We start from the raw sequence: 19,587 nt of genomic DNA on the forward strand, positions 1-19,587 counted from the left end.
GTTGCCATTGAATTATAGTAACGTTGAGGTCCACTTATACAGTGTCATATTACGTGCTATTTAGCTTGAGAACGCACTGGATGTCTAGCTGTAGAAGATAAAATGATGTTTTGCAAGTATCTAAGTAGTCTAGTGGGTTTCAACTATCTAAACACAAACTATTTCGGATTTCAATATAAAAGCTTAATCCCAATACAAAGTGCTTAGAACACTATTTTTAATAGCTTTTGGATATTATAAGCATAGATTCTTTTGTTATTTGTTATTTTTATTTCTATTTCATTTATTGATTGATTGATTGATTTATTTATTTATTTATTTTTAATTAATTATTATTTTTTATTTTTTTTTAAATCCTAACCTTAGACAACGAGCCTCGACAAGCTGTAATTCTCAATCTGACCATCCGATTGTTGTGAGACTTCTACCACTAGTGTCTTTACAAGGCTTCTAAATGCTCAAGAAGTTCAATTCAATCTGTGAGCCTAAAATCCACCACTCTATGGATTTAGTACTACACAATGAGCTCAAGAGGTAGAATGGAAGAACTCCCAATTGTAAAATTTTTAGGTTAATTAAAATGTGGGTGTTTGTAATTCAATTAAAATTAACGCCTTCCAAGCAATGGTAACCGATATTAAATAAAAATATCAGATGAAATTCACCACATAAAAAAGGATAAAAGTAATTAATTAAGATTTCCTTATTAATTCACAATAAGAACAAAAACTTAAGTTTAAATTAAAAGTTAAAAGTTAACATTATAAGTTAAGTTAAAAGTTAAAGTTAAAAGTTAAAAATTAAAGTTAAATATTAAATTCAAAAGTTAAAGTTCAAATTTTAAAATTTTAAGTAAGAATATTAAAGGTTAAAAGTTTAAAGTTAAAATTTATTAGTCAAAAGTTGAAATGTAGAGATTACGAGTTACTGTGAAGATAAAAGTAAAAATAAAAGAAGAGGGGTAAAAGCAAAGGTACCTTGACAACGCCAAGGATTGAAGGCAGCAACCCCCTTCTACTCCAAAATTTGCCAAAAATTTTAATTAGCTCCAAATTGAATAATTCATAAGTTGTTGCAAGGTTAACTTAAAGACGCTCTTGCTCCAACAAATCTCATTGCAATCTAGTGATCCAGTCGTGAGAATTGCTCCTTTGAAGTTGAGTGATTCAAACTGCCGCTGCGACCAACCCCCTTCACTTAGAAATTCGCTAAAAATTCAAATTGTCTTCAAATCCAGCAAAACTTATGCCCTTCAAAGCTTAGCTTACAGGTCTTGATTCTCCCAAAATTTCAAACAAATCCAGTCATCAAGCACTGAGAAATGCCTTCCCAAACTCGATTAATCCAAACTGCGAAGGCAGTCGACCCCCTCACACTCAAAATTTCACCAAAAATTCAGTTCAACTCCAAATGGATCGAGCCTTACCTTGTTGGAAATCTAACAATAAAAGATACAACCACAAAAAAATAACATTAGAAATAAAACAAATTAATGACTGATGGAGGGAAATCTGAGGCTCTTGAAACCCTTGGAATAATTGGGAGGCCAAGGGAGCTATTCACCACAATGAAACGTGTTTTAAGACCCAATGACTATCATTCACAACTCGAAATCCATGCACTTTCATCCAAAAAATTCACAATGAGATTTAAAATGTAAATGAAATTAAAATTAGGATTTTTGGCCAAATTTTAGCATGGCTTCGCCCTTCACCAAAAGACAAGAGAGAGGGCTTGGAAAACCAAGCGTCTCTTATACAATTGAGTGGAGGCTTGTAGAAGGGTGACTACATCTCCACCCTTGATTTTTCAGATCCCTAATCTCGATCTACGACCTTCATTCATCCAAGAGCCAATCTTGTTATCAAGGCTAATGGCCCTTGTAAGTGGTCAAGAGGTCAAGAAGGCATTTTTTTATAAATCTAACTTCACTATTGTGTTCAAAACACCTTTTTAAGCTAAGATCGACTACTCACATGTTCCAATCCATGCTCAATTATAATTTCCATGGAAGTTTTTACTTACAAGGATCTTGGCAATTTTTTTGTGAAATTCTTCAAAATAAGAATTTCATTGCTTCTCTTGTATTTTGAAGGAGAGGTTGCTGATCTTGTTTTCTTCACTCCACGAGGTAAATCCGGTGCCACCATTGCATTAAAGAGACTCCCATTAAGTAAAAGAACCACTATGACGCTTAAATTTGCCAAATTTGGAGGAAAAATCCAAAATTACCATTGCTAACTTCCCTAAATCTTTTAGAGAATTATAATTCCAACCCCTAAATCATAAAAATTATTATAGATGTACTCATTGGCTTTTAGTCAATCCTTATAGTAATGACTAACAACCTCTAAATTATTAAACTAACTAAGTTGCTATTCTAATTTTTTAACTCTTGTCACTTTAGTCCTAATTAATCTAATTCAAGGAATTAGGCTATGATTTATACCATGAGGGGTTGTAATCCTAAAAATTCTATAAAACTGAATTCTACTTATATAAATCCTAATCTAACATGTTTAATTATTGTAAAATAAGAAAATAAAAAAAATTAAATTTTAGAGTATAATTGAGAGCTGACACAATCCAACTTATAGATTGCAAGAAAACACCGTAAATCCACGTTGAAGTTCCTTGACCGCTGCCTAGACGATTGATGATGAACTTTAACTTCCAATTTTTCCTTCTCTAACCATTAATTTTCATTCAAGCTTTGTGTGCAGCTCCGCCTTTGAGCCCTCGACTTACCATGTCAAAATTCACCTTATTCCAGCTAGTAGATCTTAGATATTACAAAAATCCTAAACAACTCCAATATGCCAACTTTTGATACCTCTTTATACTAATGATCAAATATCCTCTATCCATACCGTAAGATTAATACAAATTTTTGCATGCACTTAGTATATTCAATCATCTAGACACCTCTAAAATTTCAACCATAGATGTCTCTCTAATTTCGCAAAATAGTCAAGAGTACTAGCCTTTACTTTATTGTAAAATCCAATTCACCAACACAAACACTAACTTTGAGCAATAATTGCAAAGTCCTCCCAAATCCTATGAAACTCAATTCTACACCTTTCGAAGGAGATTGAAGCTAGCTCTCCAACCCCAAAATCCAAATCTCCGAATGCCCTCTTTTTTTTCCTCTTCTTTCTTTTAACTCCATGAGGTCCCCTATTCTTCCGCCCTGGACTCCAAATTGAAACAGCAGACCCGCCTCCGTGGAATTTCCATCTCTAAGAGGATCTTTCCACGAAAAAGACATTTTTTCAAAACGACATAGAAAACGGAACAGCTTGAAATAGAACTGAAGCCTCCGTATTCTGGACTTCATTAGGTTGTCCAATCGAGTCAGATCTCATACTAGGTAAGAGGTCCATACGAGGACCTAGATTGGATGTCCCCATAATTAGATCAAATTGACCCTTCACATCAGACTCACCCAAATATTGAATCGTCCTTTTTTTTTTTGCCGACTCCTTATAAGAACGGCTCGGAGTTATTCCACCCAATTTACTGGAGAATCTTCAGGACCTCAATTTATCTCCTCAATTTTTCTCTGGCTTTGGATCTGCTGATCTCAATTATTGAAATTGAACGGAGCATTACATTGTTGATAAGTATGCCCCGATTGCTTGCTATTCTTATACATTGGAATGTAATTGTCACTGGTTCTAGGATTGGGACATTTACTAGCATAATGACCAATCTGTCTATAACAAAAACAATGAAGTACTCTTCTTACACCTTCATTAGGCATATTGGATGTCTCAATCGGTATATACTTACTAAGCTTGTTCCATGTAGGGTTAGAAAATGATTCTGGTCGTCCCGTTAGTACGGAGGGTACTTGATTTGATGATACTGGTGGAGCATACGCTGTTGTCACGTTCGGTGGTACAGCTTGCAATGGAGTGACATTAACTGGCCCCTCAATATTGGCACTGGAATTGGCCACTGCTTCTAACATCCAAGATGATTAAATATTAATAAATCTTTTCCATTTATATTTTCACCATATAGTCGTGTTGTAACACGATAATGGTTCTCAGATTGAAATTCAAAAAGATAATTGTTGCACTTCATAGTAAAGTTAATTGTTTGATTCAATGTTTGAGGATCAAGTAAGTTGAGCATTAATTTTTTTTACCTCATATTGTAATCCGTAGAAAAATTGGCTAACAAGTGCAGCATCATCTCACTTGATATCATTACAAGTTGTCAAAATTGTGAAGCATACAACATTACTGATTGATTCTCTTATTGCAAAATATGCATCTTGTTGGTTGCGACATGAATTGCATCTTTTGCTCCATACATGGATCGAAATTCCACCAAAAAAAGCTTCAGATTATCCAATATTGGATCTCGTCATTAAAAAAAAGATGAAAACCATGATAATGTTAAACCTGAAAAAAGCATATCAATGAATCTAACTTGCAATTCAAGAGTTGGATAGCTTTGGGGTTGAAGTTCAATTACAAGTTGTACTTGATTGATAAATCCTCCAAACTTTAAACTGGTGCCATCAAACTTCTCAGGTAGGATAATTCTTGGTTCTCTAACACTAGAAGGGTGTTCCATTATACAAGAAGGGACATGATTTGGTGCAGATGTTGAAGCAGCTCCAATCATTTCTATATCTTCACTTCCTGTCAATCTTGTTGCTCCTTATGGTGGTAAATTGAATTGATGCATCGTAAGCATTAACTTCCTCCATTGCTCTTGCATTTGTGCCATTGTACTCTTCATTTCAGCAAATTTTGCCATGATAACACTTAGAAAAGAAAAGATGTCTAATATTGCTCAAGATAAATAGAAGAGAGGACTTTAGAACAAAAAAAATACTAAGAACAATATCAGTTTAGAAGACGGTAATCTGTAACTTTTAATATACTTATGTCTTATCAAGAGAAAGGAATAATCCACTCTTAATCAAGATTTGACAAAGCTCTAATATTGTAAGTACACTCTTGTCAATCTGTCAAGGACAAGAATTTGATAAAAATAAATAAATAAGTGAGACTTTTCTTAAAGAAAGATGATAAAATAGAAATAATTAAATATGTATATTAAGAAAGAAACTTGAATGGCTATTGCTAAAAGACAAGAAAACTAGGGACCCTTGAAACTAGACAAGAAGCAAGAAAGGAGTTGACAAGAGTGAAGAAGGCCTCATTCTTGCCTCTATATATACTATCCTCCTAGGAGCTATATGGCAACATTCTATAGGACCTCCAAAAATGTTTTGACTTTACACAACATGTATCTTAGCTTACAAGGCAAGTTTTCTATGTAGGTGCCACATAGCTAGCTTGTTCTGCAAGCTACCAACATGTATAGCATGTGGTTAAGTTGTTGACGAAGTTTCTAACCTATCAATTAAGTATAAATACATGTAAAGTCAAAAAAACATCTATGAAGCTTCTAGAAAGCTTTTCTAGAAGATATTATGAAATTAATCTACTTTTACCTACTTCTACCTATTCATAACACCTAGGTAACAATTACAGTAAATATATGTCTGTGACAGTTGTAGCATCTTGCATATAGGTAGGAAGATAAGACTAAGGCCTCAAGGCTTCTTTAGAAAACCAATAAACACTATTTGTGAGCCTTAATGAAACTCAAACTCCTGCTTTCTTAAGCAAGTTATCCTTAAGGTAAAAATTATTCACTTAACTTTTTTATTATTTACATTCTATCTTTAATCTATCATAATTTATTCATAGTAACTTGGAATTATATGATTTTTATATCATTGGAATGATAAAAAAAATTATCTATCTAAAAATATATTTTTTACTTTTTATTTTTACTTTTTTTGGATAAAAATCTAGTGAATAGATTATGACTTAGTTTTGGATGTTGTGATTACTTGATTTCATTTCTTTCACTTGGATGGTGATTGTTCCTCTTTGGTCTTTTGCCAATTGCTTACTTCACTTCACACCACCAATTACAAGCAACTCTTAATTGAGGCCATCTTGTACTTGGAGTTGAAGAGTGAAATGTACACTCACAATGAGCAATTCAATACAATAAACATGAAAATATTTCAAGTCATGATATATATATATATATATATATATATATATATTCTTAACAGAGAAAGAAAATGGGAGAAAAAAAAAATGTTGTATAAGACTTTTGTAAAAATAAAAATAAAAATGCATGTGTATGATGTTTTTATAGAAAAATAATAAATTTATAGTTAAATTTCTTAAACATACTTTATATAAAACCAACTTAGATGTGAGTAATATGCAATATTTAAAATATTTTATTTAATTTTCTATTTATTATTTTAAATTTATCATTACTATAAGATCAACTTTTAATATGAAAATTAAAATATTTATGAAATCGAAATCTAGAAGTTGTAATAACAATCCATTAAATCAAAATAAAACAAAATATAACTATTCTAATGTGCCAAAATATAAATTGTATTGAATAAGACAAAATCATAAATAAAAATGAATTGATAGGATTATTTAATTTTAAAGCATTGTTTCAAAAAGGACTAATCAAAAGGATTTTCAAAGGTTAATGAATATTTATAGAATTTACTAAAAAAAAAAATTATCTTATTTTTTAATATGTAATGAATTAATTATTATGTGAGTTTACTGCTATGTTATATAAAAATACATATATATTTTTTTTGAAAAGACATCTAAATTATGCATTATATCAATGACTTATCAATTCACATAGTATATTGTTTGACAAATAACACATGTCTCTATTACTTTTCTACTCTTTTTTAAGAGAATATTATGAGATGATAAAAAAATGACAAATTTTGGAGCTCTTTTTTTTTATTATTTTAGTTTAGATATATTTTATATTTTAAAATGATATTTTTACATTTTATATTATATTGTAAGGAGGGCTTCAACACAAATTCCAAGAGAAAACACTTATTCATGCTGTGTAGTAAAAACAATGTATTCGAGCTCATTTATTTTTCCTTATACAATCTTTTCACTAATTTGTGAAAATATAAAGCCAACTAATTATCTTCCTCATCTCATGTAAAATAATTTGACTTGTGCATTAATCTTAGATGAAGAACATTCTGTAATGGCAACGTCAAAGTCGCCGATGATATTGAAGTGTCTACATACTATAATGGACTCAGATACCAAAAGCGCATGACTGTAAAACTGGAACACACAAATTACAAAAATTGGTTCGTATATATACTTGGGCAACGTACAATGTGGGAGGCAGTTCAACTGCTCAAAATCCAGCCCAAAAACATTGTAATAACTCTACTTCTAACAGATTCAAATGAATAAAAGCATCGAAAAATCTTCAACAGTAGTATAAAAATAAAAATAAAAAAAGTAAAAAAAAAAAAGGAACTACAATGGAAAACGAAGAGATTTTCCACTCTTCCTTCGGGGCCAATCATCTACATTGTTGGAGATCTAAGAGAACAACCCCTGTCAATAAATGAAGACTACAATTCACGTTGCAGAGATTGGAGAGATGTAACACAAGCGAGGGAAACAACGAAACAGCTAATGTCCACTGCAAGTTGAACGGAAATCGAAGAGATGTCAGAACCATACCCAGATGGGTCAGGTTGAGATGCTTTGCAGTGGGGGTGAGTCATCCTCTTGGTCACGCCCCGATCTTCCTCTTCCTCTCCCTCGCCCCGAGCCTCGAGATTTCTGTCCAAATGGCACCCCACGGCCTCGTCTATGGCCAAATCTCAACACCGAGGGTGTTTCATCTTGGGAGACGGTGCTCAGTCTGGATACTGCGGTGACTAATTCATCCACGTCCATAGGTGTGTCCTGGTTCTGGGTCTCCGAAGGTGTGGTTGACTCGTAGTCTTTACGGTCTGTATGCACATCGGGAGCTGATTCTGATGCTGCCTTGGCCCTCTGATTCTTCTTTGACTGTTTCGGTGTACTCCCAGAGTTGCTGGGTTGGTGAGCTTTCTGCCGTTGTCGTTGTTTTTGGGAGGCATGTTTCTTGACGTGGAACCGGAAGGAGCGAGGAAAGTGATGCTTATCGACTAAATGTTGGTGTCTATTTGAGTCACTGAGGAATCGTGCTGAGCAACCCTCCATTAGACACTCATACTGCGCTTGATGGGGCAAGGAAGTCAGACGAGTCCAAGTAAAAATTTAACAAGTCCAAGTAAGAGATTGTTACATTACAATGAATAAAAGTATTGAAGAAGCTCTAAACAAGATAATTGGAGCCTAAGTGAGAGATATTTGCAATAGAAGGAGAGATCAATAATGAAGGAGCTATTGAGTTCAAATCTGAGATTGTTATAATGTAGATGAGGCTAGTTGTGAAGGAACTTAGAATGGAACCTATAAAGCCCAAGCAAGAAATTATTATAATACAAATAAAGCCATTATTAAGGAATCTCAAGGCGCGACCCTAGAAGCCTAAGCAAAGGATTGATACAATATGAGTGAAGCCAATTGTAAAGGTGTTGTTAAGCTATAGGGCTCTTATGCTAGCTAAAACTAAACATGCCACTCTTACAATTGGTGCACTTTTGATATAAGGATTGCATATAATAAGATCAATTATAAGAATTTATTATAAAATTAAAGGTGTTTGCCTTGTTGGCAAGAGAGACCATATATGATAGAGGTGCCTAATGCATTTTAAAAATAATGGTTATATATAACATTATAAAATCTATATTTATCATAGTTTAAAAAATGTATAAATATATTTTTAGAATCATAAGTAAAAATTGTGCTTAATATAAGTTTTACTATGTTTTTGGGATAATACAATTTTTTTTTTTTTCAACTTCAAATATTACAATCTCTCCTACAAAATGACTTCAATACCTAATATTTGATAGAATGACCCTAATATAAATTAAAAGCAAGATCTTATAGTTGAAAGTATTGAAAATGTAATAAAAAATATTTAGAAGTCATTTTCTTAAAAGAGGTACTTTTTGGCAATTTTGAAGTTTAGAAAACAAGATAATATAAGAAATTTTAGGAATTAATGTTTCTATAAATATTTCATAATAGTATTACTTTTTTTAGCATCATAAGTATTACGTGCTAATAAAACAATCTTAAAAGTAGTTATTACGGTTATTATATAAATATCTATTAAATATAAGTAGTATAATAATTATAAATATTTTTTTAAAATTTTATTTTTTAAGTAAAATATTACTAATATTATTAGATTATTTTTAATTAACTTTATATTGATATTATATATTATTAAAAAAATATATTGATATTATTTTATCTATTTAATATAATCTATTTTTTAATTTTATTTTTAAAATTTTACTTCAAAAACTAATTTCTTTGAATTTTTTTTTGTAGTATGAAAAATGATTATCTTTAATTTCTATTTGTAATTTTTGCTTCAATCTAATATCTTGATGTAAGAAAATCTTTTAATATGCATTAAATTTTTATAAGTTTTTTTTTTTTCTGATCTTGAATAAATTTTAAAATTAAAAATAATAAATAAATAAATTATTCTAATACTATTAATTATTTAATTTTTTATATATTAATTTTTTAAATTTTTGATTAGTTTTCTTTTTATACAAAAACCAAAATCATAATTATTTTCTTAATTAGTTGATCAAAAATTAAGTTACATGGGATATATTTATTTTGAAATCAAGAAAGAATAACAACCAAGATATTAGTAACTTCTACTTTATATTTTTAAATTACTATGTCTCATCAATTAATTATTTATACCATTCTTAAGACTTATAATAATCAACAATAATTATGCTTAACAATAATAGTGTGGCTCAATGTTTAAAATAAAAGATTAGAATGTAATAAACATTATGACTTGTATAACAAAAACTTTTTAAATAAACTTGATCTTAAAATAGATAGTTAAAAATATAATACTTTTTAATCTTATAATTTATTTATATTTTGCAATAATAAATGATAATAAAATATAATTTAATAAATAAGCTATAAATATATATATGTATATATATATTATAATTAATTATAAAGAAATAACATGTATTTATGTATATTAAAAGTTTTATTTTAATAGCTAAAGTCATTTAAAATAATGTTTTATTTTTTCTTAGTTGATATTAAAGATCCTTTAGATTTAGTATTTCTTGTAATTGGTTTTAACAACTAACTTTATAGCTAAAAAGTAAAATAAAATTAGTATAAAAAATAAAAAATAAGTAATAGTAAACCATATTTAAAAGTAAATTCTAAGCAATAAAGAATTATTTTTTATAAAGAAAAAGAGATTTAAATAAAAATGCAAAATCAGTTTTATTTATAAATTATATATATACATATACATACATACCTAAATTATTAAGCTATTTTTTCTATATCAAGATTAAAACTACTACTGAAAAGACTTGATTCACTTTCTTTAGTATTCAATTTCTTTTTCGATAAAGTTCTTAAATTTAATATTTTACTACTTTTTGATGAATTTAATATTCTACTACTATTTTTATGTATTTCTCCATTTTCAAATGTTGTTGTAAGATCACTAATGTGCATGTTTCCTAAAAGCATTTGTACTACATTATGCATTTTAGGACGATTTCCAGCCTTGTAATGTACACATGCTATTGCCACATTTAAAACACGCATGATATCTTCTAAATCTGTAGATGAATATTTCATCTTGATGTCAATTATTGTTGTCAATTCTTGTATTTCAAATTGTTTCCAAGCCTGTAAATAAAAGAAAACACAAAAGGTCTTAGAGTCATAAAATATTTTGAATCTAAATTTTTTAATCAAAATTATTTTAAAGTAATATAGAAGTGCATTGAGCTATTGAAAAAGAACAACAAATAAATAAATAAATAAAATCTAATTCATTAATGTAAATGAATGTAAGATTATAAGTACAAACCCAATCTCGCAAATAAACTTCTTCACTTGATTTTTGATTATCAACATTTTTCCTTCCGCTTATGATCTCTAAGATTACAATTCCAAAACTAAAAACATCAAGAGCTGTTGATATGTGGCCATGAATTGCGTATTTTGGAGACCAATATCCTCTGCAAATCAAAATTAATAAATAAATAAATATATATTAGATTTTCATTTAAATACAAATACATGTAAATATACATGTTAAATAAATAAATACTATATATATATAGGTATGTCTTTCATGCTTTACTAAATCTATCAATTTATGGATTTTTTTGTTATTTAATTTATAATTTAAATAATTTATTTATGATATTTCAATAAATTATGGTTATTTTAAAAAATAATTATAAATACATACATACACACACATGTGTAAATTTATATATATATATATATATATATATATATATTTTAAAATTCTTACCTTGTTCCAGCAACTTCCATCAAAGTCAAGTGAGTTTCTTGATCATTAAGAGTTGGAAAAAAATATGCCAAACCAAAATCAGCAATTTTGGGTTCAAAGTCATCAGTTAAAAGGACATTGCTTGCTTTAATGTCTCGATGAATGATTGGTGATTGTAAACCTTCATGAAGATATGCAAGGCCTTGTGCAACTCCAACAATAATTTTGAATCGTGTCGCCCAATATAAATATGGTGATTCAATCAAATTCCCTACAACAATAAAAATAAAATAAAATAGAATTCATATATTAATGAAATATCCAAGTATAATTCAAATACAAAACTTGCTTTACCGATTCTAAAGAAAAAAAACATCTTTAAAAAATTATTTTTAGAATTTAAAATTTAATGTTAAAACATTAATGCCATAAAAAGAAAAAAACTCATTTACAAAGCATTATCAAATGCTTACTATATTCAAAAGAAAGATGATCATACCTTCCATTGAAATTGCTTCTACAAGATTTTTATTTGTGATGCACTCAAATACTAATATACATTGATCACTATCTCCAAGGCACCATCCTTTCAACTTTACGAGGTTTCGATGTTTCAAGCCCGAAATTACCACAACTTCATTTAAAAAATCTGAAAGCACTTTACTTGATGACATTGTTAATTTCTTCACAGCTATTATTGTACCATCAGCAAGTTTTCCCTAATTTAAAAGAAGAAAAAAAAAAAAAACACAATCAAATTTGTTAGGGCACACCATCACTTCAAAACTATAACACACTATAAAATAAATAAATTATGAGGAAAAAAATCATATGCAAATACTTCGTTGAATTATACACAAAAAAATTTCAAAAATATATTGCATTAACATGTATATAAGATTTTAATTTGTAATATAATTTTTTAAACTAAATTTATAAGAAATATATACATATATATATATATATAGGGTCATATAGTCCTAAACGAACATTACATGAATCCAAATTTAAATACGCAACTGATTTGGTTTTTTTATTACTATGTATTGATGTATCAAAAAACATGCTTGTATATATGTATTTAATAATATATTTTAAAATAAATTAAAGGAAAAAAGTTTTATCAAAACATTGAAATGCAAAAAGATACAAAATGTAAGGTGATGTATAGTACCTTGTAGACTGTACCAAAGCCACCTTGCCCAAGAATGTTTTTTGAATCAAAATTATTTGTTGATCCTTTTATCTGCTTATAAGAATATAAATTGGGTGCTATTTCCTTCTTTTCAAATTCTGGTATTACAAATTAAGCCACATTAATTTGATGATATTGCATCAACCCATTACATACAAAATATAAAAAAATAAAAAAATCTAACAATGTTCTAATAAATTAGTAAGTTTTGTTTTGTTTTGTTTTGTTTATTTTTCCTATTGCAAATATAGTAATTTTTTACTATTTTCAAAAAAATAAATTAGACTAAATTTGAGTACAAGTAACATAAAATTAAATAGTATATCTACTTCACAAAGCATGTTTACATATACAAAATAGCTACAACTAAGAATTTAAATAAAGATTCATTGTTCAAAAATATAAGTAAAATAGAAAGCTAAAAGTAAATCAATCTTACCTTGTAAAATGCAGTTGAGAGATTTGATTCTTATTATCAATCTCCATATGTACAAAAGAAATATCAAAAGTAAAAACGCACTTGTTGTAGTTGATGCTATAATAATAATCTTTGTCTTGGAACTTGTTACAACTATTCAAACCACAGAAAAATATCATATCTACATTCAATTTATTTACATATATGGAGCATAGTTAAACGTAAAAAATAGATGTTAGTTTGTTTTATTTAAGTAAGAAAATTTTAAATAACAAAAAATATCTAATTAGAATAAACATTAATTTTAAATAATTTTATTAGATTTGCAAGACTAAAAAAACATCATAATCTACAATAAGAATATTACTATTTTATGTGTTTTTTTAAGATGTGTTCTATTTTCATGTTAATAATTAAAAAATAAACGAATATTTTTTAAAAGTTAACAAAATTTTTGTTTCTAATCCAAATCTTGTAATATCAAAGTGCATATTAATCTAAAGTTTAATATCAAATCTATATGAAAATCCATTTTTATTTTTATTCTTAGTTTCTACAAAGCATTGATTAGTGATTATAAGTCAAGATATCATACCATCAAGTACAGGAGACGTTTGATTTAGCCGACAAATAGAAGCTAGAAGCTTATTTGTTACTTTTGAGCACATTGGATTGTGACCAAGGCTACACATACCATGTCAAAAAATCTATCAATATAAAGTTTAAATGATTTATATAAGTATATGTTTATAATAAATGATAAAAAGATCAATTTTTTTAAGTTTAAAAAACTAAAGATTTTATATTTAAAAATATATATAATAAAAAAAATTAAAATCAAGATAAAAATTCAACCATGTGGTAAGATGTACATACAATAAAAGATTTGAGACTTCAAGATAAGAGATAGAAAACTGGCTTGGATTTCTTGGAAATTGAACTTCATCCAATTTATTGTCAATCAACATTAACAATGACAACTTGGAATTATTAATTTGAATGTTTGGAAACTTAACTTTAGTAAAAAGATTTTGGCTGCCATATCTGCCTCAATCACACAAAACATCAAACAATTTGCATCTTTAGATTAATCTTTAATATACAAATGTTAAATAAGTTATAGTAGTATTTTCCAAAAGAATTAGCTAGTTTCTCTATAATGATTTTGTAAACAATTAAATGTTTCATTGATATTGTTAAAACATCATACAACAATATTTAAATTAGCTTTTTACTAAGTCATTATTCTGATTATTTTTCACTACCAATATATATATATTAGAAATAAAATAACTTCAAAATAAATATAAAAATTTAAATAAAATCAAATAAGATTAGTGAACTTACAAAATTTCTAGAGTTGATGATTTAAGAATTTGAGCTGGAAATTCTCCACTCAATTTGTTATTTTCAAAATTTCTACACATTTATTCCACAAATACTACATAGTTATTAAGTTTTTAATTTTATACAATTTGAATCACATTTTGATCCCAATCACAAATGGAATAATTCATGTTTAAACTTAATAAAATTAATCCATATACAATGATAAGATCAAATTTAAAGACTAACAAAAAATAAATACTTACAATATTTTTAATGATGGCATATATTGGTTTCTTGAGATGTCATATTTTGATTGTAGATATCAAAAGAAATGTTGATGAAATAATTGTTGGACAAATCTATTTGTTGAGGATTGAAAAATAAACCAGTAGAAAATATTCCATTGAAACCATTATAGCTGATATTTCTGATTTCCAAGACAATAACAACATTATAAATTTTTCCTAAAATATTAATTTAATAAATATTTGATTAATAATATTTTATTTTTTATATCTTGATTTTTTTAGAACATTTAGTAATCAGTATTTAATTATGTTAAAAAAATCACTTCTACATGTATGTTATTAACACATAAGTATAAAGTTTTAGGTTTTGATTTATTTTGATCATGATATTTGCATGTTTTCACCTTCTCTTTTAAAAACATCATTCTAACTACAATTAATATTAGAATTTTTATTTTTTATTTATTTAGATATAGAATACTAAAATTATATCTATTGTGCATTAAATTTGGATCCTAATTTAGAAAAGTTTAAATAACCTCAAATCTTTAAGTAAGTTTAAATAGAAAAGTAGAACTTACATATCTCTTAAGCGCATTGCCACATTTACACTTTGAAAATCTAGTGATCCGGAGAAATTATTCCTGCTCAAGTCCCTGTATATTTATTTTTCATAATATTTTTTAAAATTTCTACTTCACTTTCTACTATACATATATACATATTTATTTATTAAAATAAACATATATTTAAAAAATATGTTATTTTTTTTAATATTATGTATAAAGTGATGATTGATTACATAAATAATTTTAAGTTGTTTGTTTGTTTGTTAATCTACAAAATATGATGTATAAGATTTTGATTTGGATACAATATATATTGCAAAGTATTGATATAATATTATAATGTAGATGTTTGTAAAAAGAGACTTACAATGATTTCATATTTGCAATCCATTGCTTATCCATATTCTTCAAGTCTATTGTACCAAAGAATTGGTTTCCACTAAGATCCCTATAACAATCTCACACAATACAATTAAAAATTTAAACTAATATGTAAAGAAGAATACAAAAATTTCCTTTAATACAATTTATCTAACATCTTGCCTATTTTGTAGTTTAAAAATGTGGTGGTTTTTATAATAAATGTAATTAGTTGTATGATTAATTCTACATTATATTTCTATACATAGAAAGAAAAAAAAAGAAAAGAAAAAAATCTCATGTCATGAAAATATAGAGATTATCTAATCTATTACACTTACAAGTATTCCAAGCCATGCATGTGTAGAACATCTGTTGGAAATGGTCCACTCAATTTGTTGTTGCTTAAGAATCTATTTACAAAGAGTGTAAAGTTGGTTAGAGAACATGTGATGAGAAAATATTAAAAAATTCAAAAATAATTATGAGAAAAAGATAGAGTAAATAAAAAATCTTACAAGTTTAGTAATGAAGGCATGTATACAATGGCTTGTTTTCTCGATTGAGTAGGTGCCCATTTACCGGTAAAGTTGGCAAATTTGATGCTAGTGAACTTGTTATTAGACAAAAATAAGTTGTTTAAATCAAAATAGCAACCGGTTGAGAACGCCCCATGAAACTGATTTTTGCTAAGATCTCTGAACATCAAAATAAACAAATAAAGTCTATTATTTTCAACATAACATTCCTCATGTACTTGCATACATGTGCATGGTCTCAATTAAAAACTATTACAAAGATTGGATTTTTAGGATTCAATTATCTTTGAAAAAAGACCAAAAAAAAAGTTAATTTTATCTTATATTGATTTTATAAAATCTTACAACCTACTTGTGTTCAAGGAGTTTGATTAGGTAGACGAGAAATTTCTTACAACAATTTGAGATTATTGTTGGGGCCGAACGTTTCCAAATCTACGGGTCCAGTCAATTGATTTTCGCTCAGATTTCTGCACAATGCACTCAATACTGAATGTTTGGGTTATGACTCAAAAGCGAAATTTAGCACTTGGTGTGGCGAATGAATTGCTGTCAATAGATCGGTGCAAGAATGACTCACAGATACTTAAGAGAAGTGCTGAAGAAAGACCCTTGAGATCCCAGTTCAAGCCTCCCACTGAGCTTGTTTTTCATCAAGTATCTGGAGAAACAGGAAACAAAGTTGATTTACTGCACTTGAATTAGAAGACTCAACGAATCGTAACTTTAAATAAGACAGCAACGACGGGGGAACCAAAACAAGCACATTCAGATTCGTTGTAACACGGAATCAATTTGAAACCTGAATTTTGAAAGTGCACTCATCTTACATTCCATCCAGTTTGGAGGAAGAGTTGAAAGACGTTGACAACAGTGTGCCATTCAGAGAATTGTTTTGCAAAGATCTGCGTCAACACAGAAATTACCCACACCTTTCAAAAATTAGATGAGGCACAGATTTATGGTAGTTGAAGAATCCTCTCATTGGCACAAAAACAGCTGTAGCTGAACATACTCTGTGATTCCAGACAATTGGAGCTCTTCATGGCTGACAGATTTTGGATTCACTTACACAGCGGTGAGATTCGGCATGTGCCATATCTCAGGTGGCACTGATCCCGTCAGACCCGGATGATTGTCCATCCATCTGCAACAGGTGTGGTAACGCAAAAGATTTACTCATATTTTTATCAAAAGATGGATGTAAAACACAACCACCATGCGCTCGGGTTTATCAAGTCAAATTGCTGGTCGAATATGAGGATTGAAACTCACATATTTTGCACGTTAATCAGTTGACTAATCTCAGCAGGCAGCTCCCCATTGATGCCGTCGAAGTCACACTGTGAGTTGTATTCCCAACCGCAGCGAGAGTTGCTCCCATACATCCTGTGAGAGAGGTAGGAGAGAACAAGTCACACATGAAAGAAGCACGTTCATAGATTCATTACGCGAAGTATAGGATTTGAATGGAATTCTACGTTTGTCAACCCTATGGATCATTCTTTTCAAAAGTCTACGAATTAGAAATTCATCTCAGTTTTTTTGCCGATAACCGAAAGAAATAGTAACTGTACTGCACATCATGTCTCGCAGAAAGTTGTGACTCACATCAAGGTTGTCACAGCTACTTCATAGTAATCACCCGTTGTGTTTCTCAGTCGAAAAAAGGCGGTGCAGTACACTCCCCGCCATGCCCCTTCGAACCGCACAGGATTGTAGTACTCCACGATGGTACTATTACATGGGTGTCGGTCATGCGACCAGTTGAGAATGGTTTTCAATTGAGGGGTCCGCTGGGTCCATTTGTTGAATATGGCGTTCAAAGCATCAGCTGCAACAGTGTTCAGGCAGACAGAATTGGGTTTTACTCATGCTGACGCGGTAAGTCTGTGTCGATCGTGTAAAACAGGATTTCTGTACCCTACAATCGACACGAAACAAGCCTCGCAGAAAGATGAAAACGAAACAAAATATCTTGTTCAACTGCAGACATACATGGCGTGTAGCGATTACCTTCAAATTGATTAAAAATTGGAAAGTTTAGTATGCTCTCTGGAGAAGTTGAGACTTGCGGGGCCGGCGCGGGTTTGTCGGCACTCTGGCAGCGAACTCCAGCCACCGCTATCCCAACACACACAAGAGTCACGAGAAAACGCCGGCAATCAACGACGCGCAGCCCAACGCAAAGCTCGTCCCCAACCGCATTCCTCACGGACGCCATCACGGCAGCGTTGGATCCCATCCTAATTCTCATCCAACAACTCTCGAAAGGATCAATCCAAAGCAAGCCTTCGGGTCACATCTGCAAGACTGGACGCACGAGCAAGCTCGACCACTAGAAACAACACCAAAAACACGATTGTCGAAACTGGGTCACCAGCAGCTGCCAAAGGTAGCCCGATCAGGAAGCAGGCGTGGAAGCGAATTCAGTGGACGAGGTCCAGATAATCAAATCGCAGACTGGAACTCCTTTACCCGAACGAAGTGATGGTTCTCAATCCATGGCTTCAGCTCACCGTGCCGAATGCAACGAATTCACGTCTGCTGTTGACAGAGTCGCAAGGACCCAGCTCTAAGCTTATCGGCCGCAAGATATTGTAGGGTTGTGCATAGATTGACGAGGGTATGGAACACCAGTTGCAGCAGCATCTGCAGCACAATCAACGGTTACTTTTAGGGTGTACATTTCTAAACAATGAGGTAGTCGATATCCCCCATTAGCATCCTTTGGGTAAAAGATACCATTTTTCACAGTTTTCCTTTACTAAGAATGGGGTTGGGACTTGTGGACTGCAGTCTCGGTCAACGTGCTTTTGGGTTTACTGGGCCACTCTCTCATATTGTCTAGAAATATCCGCCATCATAAGTAAGAGCCATTATTTATTTTTTATTTTTTATTTTTTTCTATATCTTAAAATTGGAGAGATCTCTTTACTAAAAAATTACTTGTGGTTAGTTGTGAGTTAACCATTGTCCTTGTTTTGATATAGTGCAAGCTAACTACCATAATGGATAGTGTTTTACACCTATATGGTTACAAGTATGTTTAGGATTTAGAATTTTGAACATCTTATTCTTTTGTAACCTAAAAATTATATATATATATATATATATATATATGCTTTTCATGAGGAGCTAATAATCTTCTATTATTTCATTGAGTATGCTTCTCTGGAGGTAGTTTATCATTATATGGTAAGTAAAAAAACCATAAATTTATTTTGAGTGTAAATTCCAAATAGTTATTTGTAATTATAAAGGTATTAACAAAACTTTTGACCATTCTTAAAACTCTAATTTTTTTTAAGAAGTTAATATGATTTCTTTAGTAATTTGAAGAAATTGCAAAGTGTATATATGTTTTCTTTAAAATACTAATGTAGTATTTCTACAAATTTGAATCAATTTTAATACAATTCCAACTCAAAACCTTCAATTGAACTTTTAAAAGCTTTTATTAAAAATTATTTTAAAATTGGATTTATACTATATTTATAAAAATTAGAATTAAAATTAAAATTAATACACAATAGTTATTATTTTTGCTATGTTTGTAAAAAAAATCTTTTATCATTGATTTGGAGGACTTTGAAGTATATTTTTA

The 19,587-nt window shown here is 29.6% G+C and overlaps 1 protein-coding gene across 12 annotated transcripts; it reads right to left on the bottom strand.

Annotated features, from left to right (window-relative positions):
- Nucleotides 1-10,264: 10,264 nt before the first annotated feature.
- LOC112281939 (uncharacterized) lies at nt 10,265-18,574 on the bottom strand. Of its 12 annotated transcripts, none has more exons than XM_090249744.1 (21): nt 17,997-18,565; nt 17,592-17,814; nt 17,256-17,369; nt 17,053-17,127; nt 16,811-16,885; nt 16,561-16,641; nt 16,376-16,450; nt 15,960-16,139; nt 15,783-15,854; nt 15,449-15,529; nt 15,094-15,156; nt 14,528-14,691; nt 14,283-14,354; nt 13,812-13,979; nt 13,531-13,619; nt 12,957-13,088; nt 12,497-12,615; nt 11,822-11,971; nt 11,344-11,593; nt 10,891-11,041; nt 10,265-10,706 (listed from the first exon to the last, which is right to left on the bottom strand). In XM_090249744.1, exons 1-12 carry the CDS (start codon nt 18,235-18,237, stop codon nt 14,535-14,537), a joined length of 1,437 nt encoding a protein of 478 aa, XP_090105870.1. In that variant the 5' UTR covers nt 18,238-18,565; the 3' UTR covers nt 10,265-10,706; nt 10,891-11,041; nt 11,344-11,593; nt 11,822-11,971; nt 12,497-12,615; nt 12,957-13,088; nt 13,531-13,619; nt 13,812-13,979; nt 14,283-14,354; nt 14,528-14,534. The 12 variants fall into 12 exon arrangements, with proteins under 12 accessions (XP_090105870.1, XP_090105869.1, XP_090105868.1 ...); XM_090249743.1 differs by having other exon boundaries at nt 15,094-15,168; XM_090249742.1 differs by having other exon boundaries at nt 11,822-12,041; nt 15,094-15,168.
- Between the last annotated feature and the right edge of the window lie 1,013 nt (nt 18,575-19,587).

Source organism: Physcomitrium patens, chromosome 4 (assembly GCF_059467195.1).
Source record: "Physcomitrium patens ecotype Gransden chromosome 4, ASM5946719v1, whole genome shotgun sequence".
Classification (NCBI taxonomy): Eukaryota; Viridiplantae; Streptophyta; class Bryopsida; order Funariales; family Funariaceae; genus Physcomitrium; species Physcomitrium patens.

Excerpts from the sequence above, each read along its gene's own strand:
- LOC112281939 (XM_024519000.3), bottom strand. The coding sequence starts at position 18,237 with ATGAGAATTAGGATGGGATCCAACGCTGCCGTGATGGCGTCCGTGAGG. Across the intron at positions 16,642-16,810 it reads TCCTCCAAACTGGATGGAAT|ATACTTGATGAAAAACAAGC; the intron begins GTAAGATGAGTG and ends CTGTTTCTCCAG. Across the intron at positions 13,980-14,282 it reads TCATCAACTCTAGAAATTTT|ATATGGCAGCCAAAATCTTT; the intron begins GTAAGTTCACTA and ends TGATTGAGGCAG.